This window comes from Sarcophilus harrisii, chromosome 6 (assembly GCF_902635505.1).
Source record: "Sarcophilus harrisii chromosome 6, mSarHar1.11, whole genome shotgun sequence".
NCBI classification, from domain to species: domain Eukaryota; kingdom Metazoa; phylum Chordata; class Mammalia; order Dasyuromorphia; family Dasyuridae; genus Sarcophilus; species Sarcophilus harrisii.
Genome location: NC_045431.1, coordinates 27,816,928 through 27,835,186, shown reverse-complemented (window position 1 = coordinate 27,835,186; position 18,259 = coordinate 27,816,928). Strand labels below are relative to the sequence as shown.

Here is an 18,259-nt window from a genome sequence, read left to right as displayed (position 1 = left end):
GGACCACTCAGGCTGGCCATTGCTTTGTTTCTCACTGCTGCTACTGGGTTTACCCAAAGGAAACTAGATTTTGGAAATGGTGATCATGTTTTCTATGGTGTTATTTATGCTTCTGTCCGTTAATGTACATTATAGGTTTTGTTACTATTTAATTCCGTAATAAGTCTTTTTCATCATTCTTCACATCATTAAAACATTAAGATAGATAAATAGGATAAAAAAATAAAATACACTAAATTTATTTTATTAATGGATTTTCAAATGGTTTAATAACATTAATTTCTCAAGTTATAGGAGCAGGAAAGGGCTGCTTATAAATATCTTTATTGCTAACCATTGACTCTGGTAAAATGTTCCAGTAGGTTGGTCAAAATCCAAATACTTGTTGTACTGGGTAAATGTATTTACTCTTTGTTGTTCAATGAAGTGAGAGACCTTGAGTTTTGTTTGGTGAAGATGACCTGTTGTTATGCTATTTCGTCATGGCCTGTGATTTTTATCCCAACTGGTGTATTTTTTTCCTCTCCTCATTGGGCATTTAATTGAGCACATAATTGTGTAAGCAAGTTAATGGGCTTGAAGTTATCTAGGGCTACTAAAATCAGCTTTTTTATTTTATTTTATTGAAGGGAGCAGATATAAAGTAGAAAAATATTTTGTTTTTAAGGCTATTGTAGCTTGAGTAAATTGTGGAGGAAATGTAGCAAAAGGTAGTGAATATACAGAGTCCTGTTTTTTGCTATGTAGAATCCTTAATATAAAGAAGTAACAATGTTCTTTATGGATTCTATACATCTTTTGTTATTCTTATGAATGTGGAGCAAAAAACTTGTTAGAAGTGAAAGAAAATAATTTTTATAAAAGTTCCTTTCCTGTGTCATGTATAACTATACCTTTTACATTAAGTCAGTGTTTAGTAATCAGCATTTCATTGATTTTGGGTAATCAGGAGATGCTTGTAAAGAAAAATTGTATTGTAAAATAATATGTATATTTTTATTTTGTTTTTCTAATTCTGAACTTGAAACTAAAAAAAACCACACTTCTATTGATAAACTAGAACATAAAAAGATTGTGACAAGTATGTTCAGCTTTTTTTTTAAAGAAGCATGAAATAAATTTAGCATGTTACTTTCAAAGCAATTTTGCTGATCTATAACAGAATATTTATGTAACTTTTTAGAGAGTAGTATTTCTTGAGTTCCATTTGCTTTTTCAAGACAAATTGTTTCTTTGAGTCATTGGCCTATTTTTAAAGTTTCTTAATTCACTGACTTCTTATGCTAGTAGTTCTGTTGATATAACTTGTAATCTGTAAATCCATAAGAATTCTCTAGTCATTGGATTAGACATGGGTAGGAATGTGAATATATCTCAGCAAGTTTCTCAATTATCAGAGGGATGAAAAAAGATACTTAAATTTTTTTTTTTTTTTTTTTTACTATAAGTTCACCACTAGTATAGTGCCCTATTCTGTATTCACCTTTTTTCTCATTAAAAACCATTTAATTTTTCCTTCTAAAAAGCACTTGTCCTTGTCTCTTTTGTTCTTGTACTATAAAAATTATTAGAGTCATAGTTAAGAATAGAATAGACCAAAAATCTCAAGACCAACAAAATTTTTTGTTTTGTTAAGCAGTGAGAGAGAGGCTTGTAATTTCTCATCAACTGATTGATGTAAAAACTGTTGCCATTCAGTGCAGCTATTAAAAAAAATTTTTTTGGACTGTTTCCTATAGCCATATACGCTTCCTTTCTTTTGAGGGGATAAGTCTCAGAAAAAAGGAGAGTATAGTTGGCAGTGTTCCCCCACAGGGCTAGGAGTGATACTGAACAATCTGCTGATATCACTCCTAACTCACCAGGATCTTTCAGTAGCATTTTTCCTTTAATTCTTAAGTAATTATAAAACTTTAGGAAAATAAATAGCTACTTCTAATTAGAGAATGTTAATTGGTTTATAGGGTCATTTGCTTTGTAAAAGTATTACTTGGCATAGCTTTAAGAACTACTAGTCTAAAAAAAACCAATTGATTCACCTAAAAAAGTAAAGTAATTCTCATGTTCTTAGAGCTTCACATTTAATAAAGCTTGAATATGAGATAAATTAATTTTTCAATTAAAAGGTAATTTTTTTCTCAAATGACGTATTAATTTCCTGACAACATAGTTTAATGACAAAAATAACATAAAATCATTATGAAGTTTGCATTACAAAGACTAGTGATTGGTTGTTTTTTCTTTTGATGTCATAATTCTCCTACCAAGAAATGAAGTAGAGGAAAATACCAAATACAAAAGAACTAGAAGGAAACTGCCCCTCAATACTCCAATGGGTATGTAGGATTATCACCTTTTTGTAATGGAACACTGGTCAGGTGCCAGCCACTGTTCACCTGGCAAAAAGAAAAGTAATTTGTAGATACTGTTGGAAGAAAAATGGCTTTAATTTTATAAATGTTCAACTTCAAATTTTTTTTTATAAATTCAATCAATATAATGTACTATGTCTTGAGTTATTTATATGGCTTCAAACAGTAGCCATCCAATATCCAGCATTTTTCTTATTCAGAAAATTTCCTTTTTTTGTTATTGTTTATATAGGTGTATATGAACATTATTTTTTGATTTAATTTTTTTACTTATACATGCACTTTTATTTTTTTTTCTTTATTTTTTTATATCTTTTTATTGACCATACATATGCATGGGTAATTTTTTACAATATTATCCCTTGTACTCACTTCTGTTCCGACTTTACATGCACTTTTAAAAATATCCATATGAATAATGTTGGAAGAGAAAAATCAGAACAAAAGGAAAAACCACGGGAACGGGGGAAAAGGTGAAAACAGTTTACTTCAATCCACATTCTGTCTCCATAATTTTTTCTCTGGATGTGGGTGGCATTTTCTATCCAAAGTTTATTGGAATTGCCCTGGATCACTAAATTGTTGAGAAAAGCCAAGTCTGTTATAATTGATCATCACAAAGGCTTGTTGTTGATGTGTGCAATGTTTTCCTGGTTCTGCTTACTCCACTCAGCATCAGTTCATGTAAGTCTTTCTAGGCTTTTCTGAAATCAGCCTCTTTGTCATGAAACACTTATTTTAAAGAAGTAATTATTTTTCAGAAAACAGGATTTTTAAAAACGTTGTCTTTCTGGTATTTAGAGAGAGGAAAATTTGTGATACAAGAGCCTGTGGAATGATTACTTTCATGTAGTAACAGTTCTTTATGACAGAAGGTGTATTCCCATGGTGAGAAATTTTGTTACTCATGTAGAGGAAAATGAAATGGTCAGCTGTACTTTAGCAATATTAATTTGGCAATAGTATGTAATATCAATTGAATAGAGAGAAGACAAACTTGAGCCTGGGAAGTTTATATTAGATTTTTGTTATAATTTTGGTGATGAGGGTCTGAGCAAAGGTGATAACTTTTTTTTTTAAGTTATCTTGATGGTTTATTTTATTTTTCCAAATACATATAAAGATAGTTTTTATCATTTACCTTTGCAAAACTTTGTGTCCTAAATTTTTCTCCTTTCCTCCTTCACCACTGCCCTCCATACTCCAAGCAATCTGATATAGGTTAAACATGTGCTATTCTATATTTCCATATTTGTCATGTGCCACAAAATTCAGATCAAAAGGGAAAAAAAAAAACCATGAGAATTAAAAAAACACAAACCAAGCAAATACCAACAACAAAAAAGGTAAAAATACTATGCTTTAATTCTCATTCATTGTCCATCCTCTCTCTGGATGCGGATGGCACTTCCTATTCCAAGTCTATTGGAATTACCTTGAAGTTGATGGTTGTTTATTGAGACAGAAAGGGGGTGCATGTGAAAAATGTTAAAGAAATAGAATTGAGAAGACCTAGCAACAGATGGAATGTATGTGAGGGAATGTGCATTTCTTCAGATGCAGTAATAATATGGCTCGTCTGCACCCCACAAAGCAACTTGTAGAAAAGACCTGGAAAACGAACTTGCCATTTGGGAAATGGATGGGCAAAGTATAATTGATGGTTGTACTGTTGCTCCATAAGAAAGGATGAAGACAATTTCAGGGTAACCTATGAAGCCTTATGTGAACTGATGGCATCATGAAGTGAGCAGAATTGGGAAAACTATATTGTGACATCAAAATGAAAAAGACATGGGTTAGTGAGAGTGGGATAATTTTGAGGATGTAAAGATAGATATTTAATAGAAGTAGCTTAATTTTGGAAAAGGAATGAGTTTCAGAGGAGTGAATGAATTAAGGTTTGTGTATATTAAGTGTGAGATGCCCATGTGCTTAGTGGAATGGAACTATGCTTTCTCTTCTTGCTTGTACCTTCTTTTATCCATCCAAGTCATTAGAAAATGCATAATACTTTGTGCTAGTTCCTGAGCAACTCTTAAAGGCAAAATAAGAGCTAGGTTGAGGCATCTGGATGAAGAAGAGAAAGGGGAAGCTTAGGAAAGAAAAGATTTAACAGACTTCCTGTGGAATTTTTGACTTGCTGTTTAGAAAAAGTACTTTTGTCCTTGTTATCTGGTAATCCAAGTTAGTCTATAAATAATTTGATTTCTTCATGTTACAGACTATAGGAAGGAAAATCAGAGGAATTTAAAGATTCTCAGAGATCCATTTGTATTTACCCTATCGGCTGTATTCACCCCAAGAATTAGATTTTCTCTCTGGTTTTGTAAATCGCTTTTTATGTGAAACTGCACATTATTTTCCTTGACTTTTATTTGTTTTCCTTCTGTTAATGCTCCTAATTCAGAATGACAAAGCAGTATTCCTTTTAAGACAATTACTCTGCTCAGTGTTGGATGATTCCAGTTAGCTTTTTGTTTGTTGTTACCACATTTAAGGTAGTGTTCCATATAAATAGAAATAAATGATTTTTATAAGCAGACTGGTATCCTGAGGGGAAATTCTGGCCTTTCTGTTGTCCATGTTTTTCAACAAGGTTTCAGAAATCCGAGAAGACTTATTTATATTATTACATTAGAAATATTTTGGGAGAGAAGAACAAAAGTTTGCCTTTGGCTTCTGACAATTTAGGCTTATTTGAAACCCAAGAACAAATGAATACTAAAAATACTTTATCTCTCTATAACTTTAATGACATTCGAATTTTAGAACATTTGTCAATGTGTCAATACACATTTGTCAATATATAATCTGCAGGTAGCTATGTTAATTTAATGTGAAGCTTCTTATTCTTTATGCTATACTTATGCACTTAATCATAAAAGCATTATCGCTGCTTTTATCCCTGATTTTTTTTGCAAGCCTTTGTAAGATTTGTATTTCTTGGTTAATGGTGTGGAGTTTTTTTTTTCCCCCTTATATCAGCTTTTTCCATGTACTAGTGTGGATGGCTTCCCTTGAGAACAGTCTGTTCATATCTTTTGACCATCTGTTATTTGGAGAAGGGTTGTTTTTATAAAAATAAATTTGAGCTTTTAATTCATGATTTGTATATTTCCTTAAGATAATTTTTCCCCTCCAATTATCAAGCATTTTTATGATTTTTGAAGATTTTTTCCTTTCAAAAAACACTGTTATAGAAAAATAACAAACATTGGAAGAAAGCTTGGTTTTGATAAACTAGAAAATGACAATTTGACAAAATGACAAAAAAATCTTCAGGAACTGTTTGATTTACTTTTAGGAATTACCTAACGCTTTTTTAAATTTAGATCAACTATGATTGTTTCAAGAAGCTAACAGTGATGCTGATAAACAAGCAGATAATCTGTTAGTAGAAAAGTTCAATTTCAAAGAATTTCAGGATACTTTCTAAATTCTAGAATTTGTGAAGCACAATGTTAAGAAATGCTGATTGTAATGTCAGATAAATTCTCTAAAATATGGATAGTGATTTCTATACTTGAAGATTTAAAGAAGACAGTTCAGTGTATATTGATTGAGTAAACTACAATAACAGCATATTCATTTTATCATCAGTGTAAGTTTATCTCTAGGTATGATATTCAGTAATTTAAAAAAATTTTGTTTTAACTGTATTATTTTGTAGGAACCTTGAATCAGAAATTTTTTCCTTATCCTTTACTGGTATGTTTATGTTAATGTTTGCTGTTATATTTTTATTAATAAGTAGATTAAAAAGCCTTATTTGTAAGAATTCATTATATGTTTCTATTAATTTGGAACCAATCGCTACATTTTACATAGGAATTATAACTGAATAACATGGAATAGGGCACAATTGAATACTATAACTATTAATAGAATTCATTATAGTCCTAACTATACTTTTTCTCTCTTTCAGAGAAAAGGAAGGAGAGGAAAGGAAGGAGAGGGGGAGGAAGAAAAAATATAATACCCTTGTGTATTATATAATAATATAGTAAAACAAAACAAAACAAATATTACATTGATCATACTCAGTAATGTGTTTCTTATTAGTCTTATCACCTCTCTGTCAGGCGTTTGACAACATTCTTTATCTTCATTTTCAGTTCTCTGAAATACAATTAATTATGTTGATTAGAGTGCTTAAGTCTGTCAGAATTGTTTATTTTTTCACAATATTGGTTTTATATATAAATTATTCTTCTCATTCAACAGTCCCTTATTCAGTCTCACAGGAAAGCTTCTCTCTATGCAGCTTGCTGTAGGCTAAATCCTGGACCCACTATTTTTTTAGATTTTTTTTTGTGACAACTCACTGATTTTTTTTCCCATGGATTTTCCTAATCAAGACTTCCAAGATTTTCCCAATCAAGACATTCCACAAAATGGAATGATTTTTGTGGAATGATTGTAAGAGCTTAGCTCTGTTATATTTTTTTCTACAATGGTTAATTCTTGGTATAAATTTTAGGATGCGATTGGAGATTGTTTTAGTCTACTTTCTCCTGTGGTTCAGAAGTATTGCTGTAGTCTTCCATCAATGATTTCTTGTAATATAATGTTCAGGCTTTTTTTGTTTCTTTCAGAACTCATTTCATTTTTAAATTGCTTTGTTTCTTTTGGCTATTAATGTATTTTTTGTGGAAAATTAATTTTTTCCCTTTAAATCTCTGCCGTTCTTACAGAGTTATTCTCTCCTTTAGGAATATCTGTGGATCTATAGTAATGTTTTTATTCTTGTTGGTGTTTTTTCTGATATGCTTGGTTCTTCAGTTTTAGTTTGTGACATGGTTTTGTGCCACGGTGGCCCTGCCCCGCTGGGCTTTGGAGTGAGGCTTTGGTATCATCTTGGTTTCCTTGTGTGTCTCCAGGGACCTCCATGTTTGAGGTTTTAGAGCCCCTTACATCTTTGAATTACAGAATTGTGGATCTCCAGGGCCTTCGAGGACATTTTAGGACAGAGTTTTAGGGATTGTGCCAGGCTTGGCTGGCTCTACAATTTGTTGAGGATTGTAGAGCCAGCCGAGCCTGGCACAATCCCGTTCTGTGGGTGATTTCCTCAGATTTCCTTGGCCCCTTGTATGGGCTTTCTCTGGGTGGGGGTGGGGGTGGGGGTAAGGCTGCTTCACTCCTTTGGCCTTTGGCTCCGAGGGTCTCTGACTCCTCTCTGATCCTTCTGGGGAGCGCTGGCTTGGGTGGGTGGCTCAGTCCTCCTTTCTTTTGGCTTTAGGCTTCTTGTGTATTGTAGGGTAGAAGTCAGTTTTCTCATGGGCTTTCTGGATCATTTCGTGGTCTTGTGTGAATCTCAGGTTTTTTCTGGGCTGGGCTAAGTTAAGACCTGGATCCTCTGCCTCTCTTCAGGTGGCCACCTTGGCTAGAAGTCCTGTCCTTTTCTGAGTCTCCTTTTCTTGGCCCCAGTGGGGAAGTGCTGTGCCACTCATGGGCCCAATCCCTGCATTAATTGACACATTCCAGCCTTTGTTGCTTCTTTCCTCCCTTTGTTCTCCCAGCATCAGGAGATGGAGAGCCAAGGAAAAAGCAAGCTTCCCAAGGAGGTTCTAGTCCCCAAACCCACTCATCTCCTCTAGACTTACGGACTCTGCCAGCGTGAGTCAGCCGGGGGGGTCCTCAGGGCCTGGAGTCTCTCTGCTGCCTTTGCTGTCTCTGTGTCCAACACCGTCTGCCCTTGGGGAGCTCCTTTGTCCCAGCTCCGTGCTGGGGATGCTGACCGCACATTGTTCCCCTCCCCTCATTCTCTGACTGTCTCTCCTTCACCGCTTCGCTTCCTTCTTTCTGGGGTCTCTCCAGGAGACCCCCAAATCTTGTGCTGTGGCCCTGCCAAGGCAGCTGCATGCTAGGGAGAGCTCAAAGTACAGTACAGCCACTCTCCACTGCTTGAGTTTTTAGTTAATACTTTTGTATGACCTGTGAGTGATGTAATAAATATCCAAGTGCCCCTTGGTGGAAAAAAGGTTCCCTTCCCCTGGTTTATAGGGTTATCTCTTAGAATATAAGCTCTTGGAGGGTAAGACCTGTTTTTGCTTATTATTATAACCATTGTACTATGCACAGTTCCTGGCAAATAGCAAACACTCAATGAATGCTGTTGGTGATTGGTTGCACTTACTGTTCTAAATTTATATTTCCATTAATATGATAGAAATGAGTAAGTTCAAAATTTTAATGTATAGATTTAAATGATGTGAAATGGTGTAGGTTGAGTTTTAAAGGCTCCATTTTACCACTTGTATTTATTGCAATCAAATAGGGCAATGTCTGTTTTTCCTTTTGTCTTTATATTTTTAGTGCTTAGTAGAGTGCTTTGAATGTAGTTGGCATATAATAAATCATTCTTAAATTGGACTAATTAAATATAGCTGATAAGTATTCTTACAATGGTGATTGGTACTAAGGTTAATTTGTGTGGTTAACATTAGAACTGCCAATATTTTCAAAGTTTACTCAAAACCATTGAGTAAATTTTTTGATCAGCAAAGCTATATATAATTCATCATTAATGCTGAGTTTCACTTGCTATCAATTGCTCTTTAATGGCTGTATTTATGAAATATAGGCCTGGATTTGACACAGCTTTGAGCTGCACTTACCAATTTTTTCTTTATTTTGTTACCTCCTTATTCTTAAGTAAAATGTTGCTCTTGTTCCTGTTAAAGATATTGTTGAAGGACAGACAGCAGAGCTAGTTGACCTGTAGGCTTTCAGCATTTCAGGCATGCCCATCTGTCAATGATCGACTATTTCCTGCTGGATTTGTAGTCTATCTATCTTAATTCTAATTCTTTAAATGAAATAGAAGATGACTTCCAGACGATTGGATCTTCAGAAAAATTTTCTCCCCTTTATCCTTTACTCCTAACTTTCTCAATAGAGAGTGGAAAGGATCCTCTCATTATACTGAAGTTTGGCTTCAGTATTGTGCTGGGATGTCCTGATCCCACTTGTCCATTGAGAGGGTAATGGTCATGTTTTAAAACAGCCAGAATAGCTTGATCTGATGACTTGAGATTTAGAGAGGGAATATGGTAGGAGTCCCTAAAAATGTAAAAGGAAATCAACTGATCCATAAGAAGATTTGGTCTCATTTACACTGGTTTAATCATCTAGAGGCAGACTATCCTCAGACACTAATGACCATTGCACAGAAGGTAAGAAGAGGAGCTAATGAAAGAGTAAATATTTATAAAGAAATTTGAACAACCATACATATAACAAGGGCTTGCTTCTTTGTGCAACTTGAAAGTAGGTTCATAGTGACGTAGCAGCAGAATTCTGCCTTGTTAACATTTTTGTCATTGATTTGAAATTTTTGAGGGGTTTTACTTTCCTTTTAAACACTCATGTCATCACTTCAAAATTGTTTGCTATACTTTTCCAAAGAAGAAAGATCATAACAACACAATTTTTTTTCTTTGTTTTGAAGTAGTTATTATGAAGTAGGAAATCGGTGAAAAATGAGCATTTCTGTATACCATAAAGGGTAGAATTCATATTGAGTTGTAAACAGGAATCTAGATAATTTGCATTTAAACAATGTTATTTCTTTTTTTCTTTTTCTTTTTTGGTAGGTAATGGGTTTTTATTTATTTATTTATTTTATTATAGCTTTTAATTTACAAGATTATGCATGGGTAATTTTTCAGCATTGACAATTGCAAAACCTTCTGTTCCAACTTTTTCCCTTCTTCCTCCTACCCCCTCCCCTAGATGGCAGGTAGACCAATACATGTGAAATATGTTAAAGTATATGTTATATGTATATGTATACATTATGTGTATACATATCCATAGTTATTTTGCTGCACAAGAAAAATTGGACTTAGAAATAAGGTAAAAATAACCTGAGAAGGAAATCTAAAATGCAAGTGGACAAAAACAGAGGGAGTGGAAATGCTGTGTTGTGGCTCACACTCATTTCCCATAGTTTTTTCACTGGGTGTAGCTGGTTCTTTTCATTAAACAGTGTTATTTCTAAAATTTAGCATGATATTGCAAGCCTTGTTATTTGCCTGGGTCATCTTCTGGCTGTCCTTGTGCTACTTTCTAGTCTGATTTCAATCAGAACTTTTTCTTTCTTTGCTTCTTTTTTGTTGCTATCCCTAAACCTGATTACCTCCTGCCCCTTTCATTTCCCCCAACTAAAAGCTCTCCCTTGTAATAAATAAATAAACAAAACCCATTCGTTTAATCCTTTCTGAGCCTCTATGTCCCCTGCACTTATGGCCCGTTACCTTCTCCCCATTTGTTGAGACACATTCCATTATCAGACTTCTGGAGTCTTGCTTGGTCAGTGCATTGACCATCATTAAGCCTTTCACAGATGCTTTTTTTGTTGTGGTGATAATTTTCTAAACAATTCTCTTGATTCTTCACTTTACTTTGCATGAGTTCCTACAAGTTTTTTCTGGTTTCTTTGAATCCATACCTTTCATTTCTCATGGCATATTCAATGACCTTCCAATGAGAGCAGCAGGTTGGTGGAGAGAGAAGCCAGAAAGACCTCTGACCTATACTAGAACCTAACCCAGTGCTCCAAGCACTGGGGTGGGAATGGCCTGACTCAGGAATCCCTGGCCGGGGTCTAGTCCCTGATCTTTCTATAGTCATGTGCCATAATTGATGCTGCAGCAAAAAGCAATGCTTTAAATATATTTTTAGACACTAATTTTAATATAAAACTTAACATCTCTTCTAGCACTTCAAAAGGTCATCATTTTAGATCTGACAGAACTTTAGTGATCGTGGAGTTCAGTCCTCTTCTTTGGCAAATGAGACCCCCAGATGTGAATAATTTGTCAAGGGCCACACAGAGAGCCATGCGGAGCTGGTTCTGTTCTGTCGCAGAAGCAGATGTTATCATGTCCCTAACACACTGAAGCCTTGGATTGTCTGGGAGGTTAAGAATCACTTAGCTTCTAGCTGTATTTTTCTGATGGTATAAGGTCATGTTACTGGTTGCAGTAAGAAAGCATGATGTGGCTAGAAGTGCATAGAACTAATGTTGGTAAATGTGGGAAGATATCTGGACTAGACTTAAAAGTGAACTGATACAAAAAACTTATGAAATTTTTGGGAACTTGTTTATAAACCTTGCAAGGACTGTGTTTTATATAAAGAAAATTTGTTTAGAATATTATACAAAAATAATTGAATATCTTCCATTTAAGATGAAGAAGATGAATTTATTTATAAGAAGACATCCCTTAAACCAAAAGAAAATGGAATATCTTCAAGTAGTCATATTGGAGCATCAAATGGGAAGAAAGCTATTGGGAAAAAAACTCAGATTAAGAATAAATCTTTGTCACCAATAAAACTCACACCTACATCAGTGCTTGATTACTTTGGAACTGGAAGTGTTCAAAGATCAGAAAAGAAACTAGTTGCAAGCAAAAGAAGAGAGGTAAGTATTTGCTGGTGTCTTAAGTTAGGAATTTTCAAAGGTATTGACTCTGATGACTATTATTAACAAGAGAACTCAGAATGTTGTTAAGTGGGCAGATTGTTGTATGGTAATTGTTTCTATGAGTGTAGATTAAAAAATAGATTAAGATAGAAATGAGCTTGCCGTAACTTCTTAGCTACAAATAAAAGCTCATTTAAATTATGAGGAAAAGAAATTGAGATTGAATTTACCAGTGTTCTCTTTTGCAGCTGACCTTTTTAGAAATAGAATCAATTCTTGGTTATCCATTTTAGGAATAACATGTGGTACATTTTCAGTTTCTGCCTGGTTTTCTTTTCAGTGCTGCTGGGCTGCTTCTTATCATCAGTTGATGTGTACTCAGATAATGCAAACTTGCATTGTTATTAGCCTAAGCCAGACAAAATTGAAAAGTAAGTTTGCTTCCCAAGGATCATAATTATATACCTTTTAATGGTTAAGTTCTAGCAAGCATGTGATGTGCTATTCGTGTTCGTGCACAATTCCTTTTCTGCTTGGGGCTGTGACCATCTACATACTAGTACATAATCACTGTAATGATGCCCTAAGTTGCCCATAGTGATCTGTGCTCTTAAATATGAGATAGATCATTTTATTAGAATCTACACCTTTGAGACTGATTCAAATGACTTTCCTGCAGGATACTTTTCTGTTAGATAATCTAGGGCAGCTCATGTTTACATAGTGCTTTAAGGTTACAAAGTGTTTTCTTTACAAACCAACCCATGAAGAATATTTGACAACTCCTCTCATCCTTCTTTTATAGATCAGGAAGCAAAGGCTCAGAAATATAAAATGATTGATCTGAGATCCCACTTAGTCCTGAGAGAGCCTAACTTGCTTCCAAGTCTTCCTGCTCATAAGAACAGAAAAGCAATATGAGTCAGGCAGTAGCGATGTAATGGTCGTGATTTTCTGGTCTATTGTTTTACACAATCTTTCATCAACCATTGCTTTATATCTGCTGTCACGCTACAGAATGAATATTTTGTGGAATGTGGTTGATGATATAACCTAAAGACTTGACTATATTATTAATGCTTGATTCTATTTAAAATATAGCCTTCGCAAAATACAGCTGATTCCAGATTAAGTGATGAAGCTATCGCTGAGCAGCTACAAATTGAAGAGAATTTAGAGGTATTACCATTTTATTAAATCATTACTATATCTTGGTGGAGGTGTATGAACCAGATATTTACATAGACAGATTTTTAGATGGATAGTTGAGATGAAGTCTGAACTGTTTAATAACAGTACTCCACAATTGTGATTAATGAATCAATGTGTAGCGTAGAGGTGGCTCTCATGGTCTGGGGCCTTTGCTTTTGGCCCTATTTCATTAAACATTTTTAACAGTGAATTGGAGTAAGGTGTTAGAACAGGAGGCTGGCTAGACATTTGTCAATAAGACTTGGATGTTTTAGTGAACTGCCGTTTTGAAAGAAGTCAGCAGATTTTAAAAAACAGTTTAAAAAAGCCAATGTGATCTTAGGTGAGATGAACATTTATTCAACAAATATTTACTAAATGCTTACTATATGTAATGTTCTGTGCTCTACTTTAGTTTTATAAAATAATTAATGCTTTCTTTTCTCAAAGAATGAAGTGGGGAGAGGAGTAGCAAACATGTATACAAAATATTCAGTTATTAGATAGATTCAAGAATGATTGACTTGTCAAAGTGCTGGTTAATTATTCATTTTCAGCATATTTTAAAATGCTCTCCTAAAAGTGTTGTATTCAGCATTTTGTCTGACTTGATTGAACACATAATTGACAAGCTTGTTATGTTTAAGGATGATATTAATCAGAATGGATATTTCTTTTTAAAAAGCCAGATTTCGTGAGCTGTTAGTGTAATTTAACTGCTGCAAAAGCTAATGTGAACCTAAACCATATTATTAAAAGTAATCAAAGAGAAGTTGTTAATATTTCACTCATCAACTTGGCAAGAGGTCTCTGGAATGGCCTGAAAATTTGTGTTTGGTTCTCCTGTTTTAGCATTTTTATCAATAATTTGGATAAATGACCTGGTGTCAGACATTTGTTTTATGGTTTATAAAAAGGCTTTGTACATTTTCATTTGATAATCACAACCACCCTAGAAGGTGAGGACTAATTGTTTTCTCCATTTTAGATATTTAGGTAGACAGATTAAACAACACAAGTTAAATGATTTGCCCAGGATCATGCCAATATTAATTGTCTTGGGCCCAAATTGGACTTCTGGGTCTTTCATTTGCCACGTCAACCACTGTATCCATCATACCACATAGCTACTGAGTTCATCAGATTTGAAGGGGACACTAAAGTGGAAGGGATAACTGAGACAATGGATGAGAGTCAGGACCTAAAAGGACCTTCTCAGGCTGAATTTCAGAAGCGGAAATTCAGTAGAGGAGCTCCCCTTGAGAAGCATGGGTTAGGAAAGGCACGATCGGAGAGCAGCTTGCTGAAAAAGGTCTGGGACTTTGAGAGCATTACATTCTCCATATGACTCAACAGTTTGGTGTAAATATTGAAAATGCCATTGTCCCTTGGAGGTGAATTACGAGAGAGACACTTCCCAGTCATCCAGGGACATTGGATTCTATTGATGCTGCCCCATTCAAAGCCTCCTGAGGATTCTGTTCAGTTCTGGACAGCCCAGCCATATCAGGATAATGATCAGATTTAAAGAGCCCAAAGGAAGGCAGACAAGAGAGCGAAGGATCCTGTGTCTGTAATTGCGGGACCAGTTGATGGAATTGGGGTTGTTGAGTCAAGGGAAGATAGGAGTGGGGTCCAACTTGATCTTCAAGTCTTTGAAGCTTTGTTAAGGGACAAGAGCTGTTAGCGTTGTTCTGTGGCTCCATGTGACAGAATTGGAACAATAGCTGGAAGTAGCAAAAGGCAAGTTTAAGTTTGTTTTCAGGAAAAACTTGTTTGACAGCTGGAGCTGTCCAGAGATTTCAGGAGAGTGTTTGTTTGATTGGCTCAACCTCCTTGAAGCTCTTCAGTCAGAAGCCTTTGATCCATTGTCTGGGGAGATCACAGTAGAGATTCTTTTTACACAAAGGTTGGAGTATTTGCTACTGAGGTGGAGTTTTTCTAGAGCCTGTTTTTCTGAAGTTTGTTATTCAGATTGAAATGGCAATAGTCTTGTTAAATTATGACAGTTCAATTAGACTATACAAGTATTATGTTTATTTCTCAGCACAGTGTTTTAAGAAGGATATTGAAAAGTTGGAATAATTGCAGACGTGGGTAACCATAGTGGTAGAGAACTTTCAGTCAGAGGAACCAAGGATGTTCTTATGAGGGGGAGAGGAAGAAACATATAGAGTACTCAGAGATTAGAAATTGTCAACATTTTAGAAATTTTTGATGGTTAAAATTTTTAAAAATGTGTTTGTATTTATATCTATTTGCTAAATGCATTAAGATTTTTTATTATTAACTTTTTGATTTATTTTCATACTATGAAATGTATATTCAGATAATTTTTAGCCCCTCTGAGGCATTTGGGGTTAAGTGACTTGCCCAGGGTCACACAGCTAGGAAGTATTAAGTGTCTGAGACCAGACTTGAACTCAAATCCTCCTGACTTCAGGATTGGTGCTCTATCCACTGTGCCGCCTCGCTGCTTCATGATAATTCTTTAGTTTAAAAATATTTGCCATTTTTAATATGCTCAATTTGTATATCGTGCTATAGCAATTTAGGAATATGCATCCTGATATAGTTAATAAAATAGACCTCAGAGTTGATGTCTGCTTTTGGTAAAAGCATTTGTATGTATCATTTTTTGGAGGAAATGTCTCCTAGTTTTCTTGAGGAATATTTTGTCATTATGTAATGTTACTTTGATTTTCATTAAAAACAAAATTAGAATGTATTTTTACATTTCTTTTGGTAGCTTGAGAGACAACTGCACGAGGATGAAGAATTTGCCCGCACTTTGGCAATGTTGGATGAAGAGCCCAAGCACAAAAAGGTGACTTATGCTGGGGGGTTGGGGATAGGGGAACACATCTTGTACTTGAAATAGAAAATATGTGGAAGAGCAGTGAAAGGAAATGAGTCTCTAAGCTGCGTCCCAAAGATAGCCTCGATTTTTGAAGGCCGGGCTGGGCAATGCGTGCCTTCTGGTGCATTTTGGAGAGGGGCCTGGGCAGCAGACGGAGATCTCATTAGCTCTGGGCCGGCTTCTTGGTAATGAATCACTTATGAAACAAAGCAGCCCTGAGGCCTGTGAAAAGGGACAAGAAGCTTTTAGACAGTTTATAAACATTGACTTATTGTTAGAATTAGGGAGAGCCTAATGTCAAGAATAGTCTCTTCAGCATGAAAATTGGGAGTCATTGAGCATGGTAATGACCAAATAAGGATAGATTAAGAATTGGATTTATGCTTTCCTAGGGAATTCCCAGATGCTACCAGCGCAGGTTAACCAGCACCTTCTCTGCCTTTGTAAAGCACCTCTTCCTAGACAAGGTGCTACAGTCTGCTGTCTCATAATTCGGGATTTTGCTGATCAAACTTGTATTTCAGGATCTGGAATTATTTCTTTGTTCTTTACTCTGAAAAGAAATGTGTGCAGGACATTGTCTTGATTAGGAAATTTAAACCAAAACCAAACTAAAAATAATAATAAACTCTTAATAGTTTAAGCATTGCTTAGTTGAAACACCCCTGTCAAATAATATTTTTTTGAGAAGTGAAATTGACTACTAACAGACAGATGATGACTGGTTGGGATCTTTTCTGAATTGGTAGATTGTGAGCAGATGGGCTTGTGGCTTGTTAGTACCGAGTTCAAAATCAGTACCACATTACAAGAAAAAGAAAAATGAGAAAGTTCCCCCGAGGTTATTCCAACTTAAATTATTTGTTGATGACAAGATGCCAAACTGGTGTTACAAGATTATAGAAGAAGATAGGGACAGTTGTCCCTTTCTGCAAGTTCTCATTATGCAGATTCAACTTTACCTAAAACATTCTGAAAGAAAGCCCCATTAAGCCCCTAGTCTAGTACTGGGCTCTCTCTCCCCATGTTTGTACCTCAGTTTGGTATTCTGGGGCCTCTGCCCGAAGGCCTCCAAGTGCAGGTAGAACTGACGCGGAGGGAGACTGTCCCTACCTTGTCCAGAGGAGGCTAGAGACATCTGGGGTGGGCCTGGCCATGCAGGTCCTGTCCCTCCTAGGTGTTCTTGGGCCTGCTCAGACCTCATGTGGCGGACTCTGGCCCCCTCGAGTTCTTGTATCTTGGGTAAGTTTGCATCTCTTAAAAATTGTCCACTTAGAATGAGAGCTGTCTGTACTGAGAACTGTCACCCTTGGCAAAGGAAGAAAGTTTATCTGGTGTGAAGAGATTACCCAAATGAGCCCATAAATCTAAAGAGTCTCTAAATTGGAGGGTCCAGCAAACGCTTGATCTTCTTTCCCACTTGAGCGATGTTGGCCGAAGGCAACGTCAGTTTGGAATATAGAGTAATGTGTAAAGTATTAGGGAGAAGGTCGGTAGATTGAGTAGTAATTGCCTCAAAGATCAGTAAGAAGCAGTGGAGGGAGGAAAAAGATTTGTAGAAGGATTGATTAAAAAACCCAACTAAATCAGATTGTTCCACTGATATTGAACCGTGAAATATTGAAAACATTTGCAGATAGTATTATAACAACTCCCATCCGTTAATGGCAGTGTCACTACAACATTGGGAGTCTTGACTTTATATCCTCACTGTGCTTAACATGGAAGTAGAAGTTGTACTAAGGCCAGCTGAAATGTAAAAGAGTAAGACCAGGTAGTCACAGAGAGTCTTTGTTGGGCTTTGTGTAATTTCTAAGATCAATTCTTTTTTTATTTAATTTTATTTCTTTTGTTTTTTTATTAATATTTTATTTTTCCAAATACACGCAAAGAGAGTTTTCACCATTCACCTTTGGAAAACCTTGGGTTCTAAATCTTTCTCCCTCTCTCTCCCTTCCTGCTTCCCCAAGATTCGCCATGCTGCACAAGAAAAATCAGAGAAAATCAGTTCTTAGGACAGCTGAAGGGGACAATAAGAAATGCTTGCAGGGGGAATCATGAATCTTGATTATTACCCTAAAAAGTGACTAAGAAAATGCCATCTGATCTGTACTTTTGCAACTCTACAAAATCTTGGAGAATAATTTACACATTTGTAAAGGTTTGAGAGATAAAATAGCCTTGTACTAACAGGATATCTACAGTAGGGCACACCTTTAGAGTTATACTGAAAGGCATAAAGAACAAAAGATCTCTATTTTTTATTCACTCTAAAAATTTATTTGATTCAGTAAATAGTAGCTTAAAGGCTCATTTCCAACAAGCATATGTCTGTTTCATAAGAAATTTATTGAAATATGTAAGAAAAATAATTTGGCCACTCACTGTCTGATTATTAGT

General features: G+C 35.4%; 1 protein-coding gene across 1 annotated transcript in view; it reads left to right on the top strand.

Moving 5' to 3' along the window:
- Window positions 1-18,259, top strand: part of RFC1 (replication factor C subunit 1) — a 58,231-nt gene that overhangs the window by 12,690 nt on the left and 27,282 nt on the right. Inside the window, exons 5-7 of the mRNA XM_031944263.1 lie at window positions 11,570-11,805; window positions 12,910-12,987; window positions 15,749-15,826. Of these exons, the coding sequence (XP_031800123.1) occupies window positions 11,570-11,805; window positions 12,910-12,987; window positions 15,749-15,826 (392 nt within the window). The remainder of the gene's footprint in view (window positions 1-11,569; window positions 11,806-12,909; window positions 12,988-15,748; window positions 15,827-18,259) is intronic.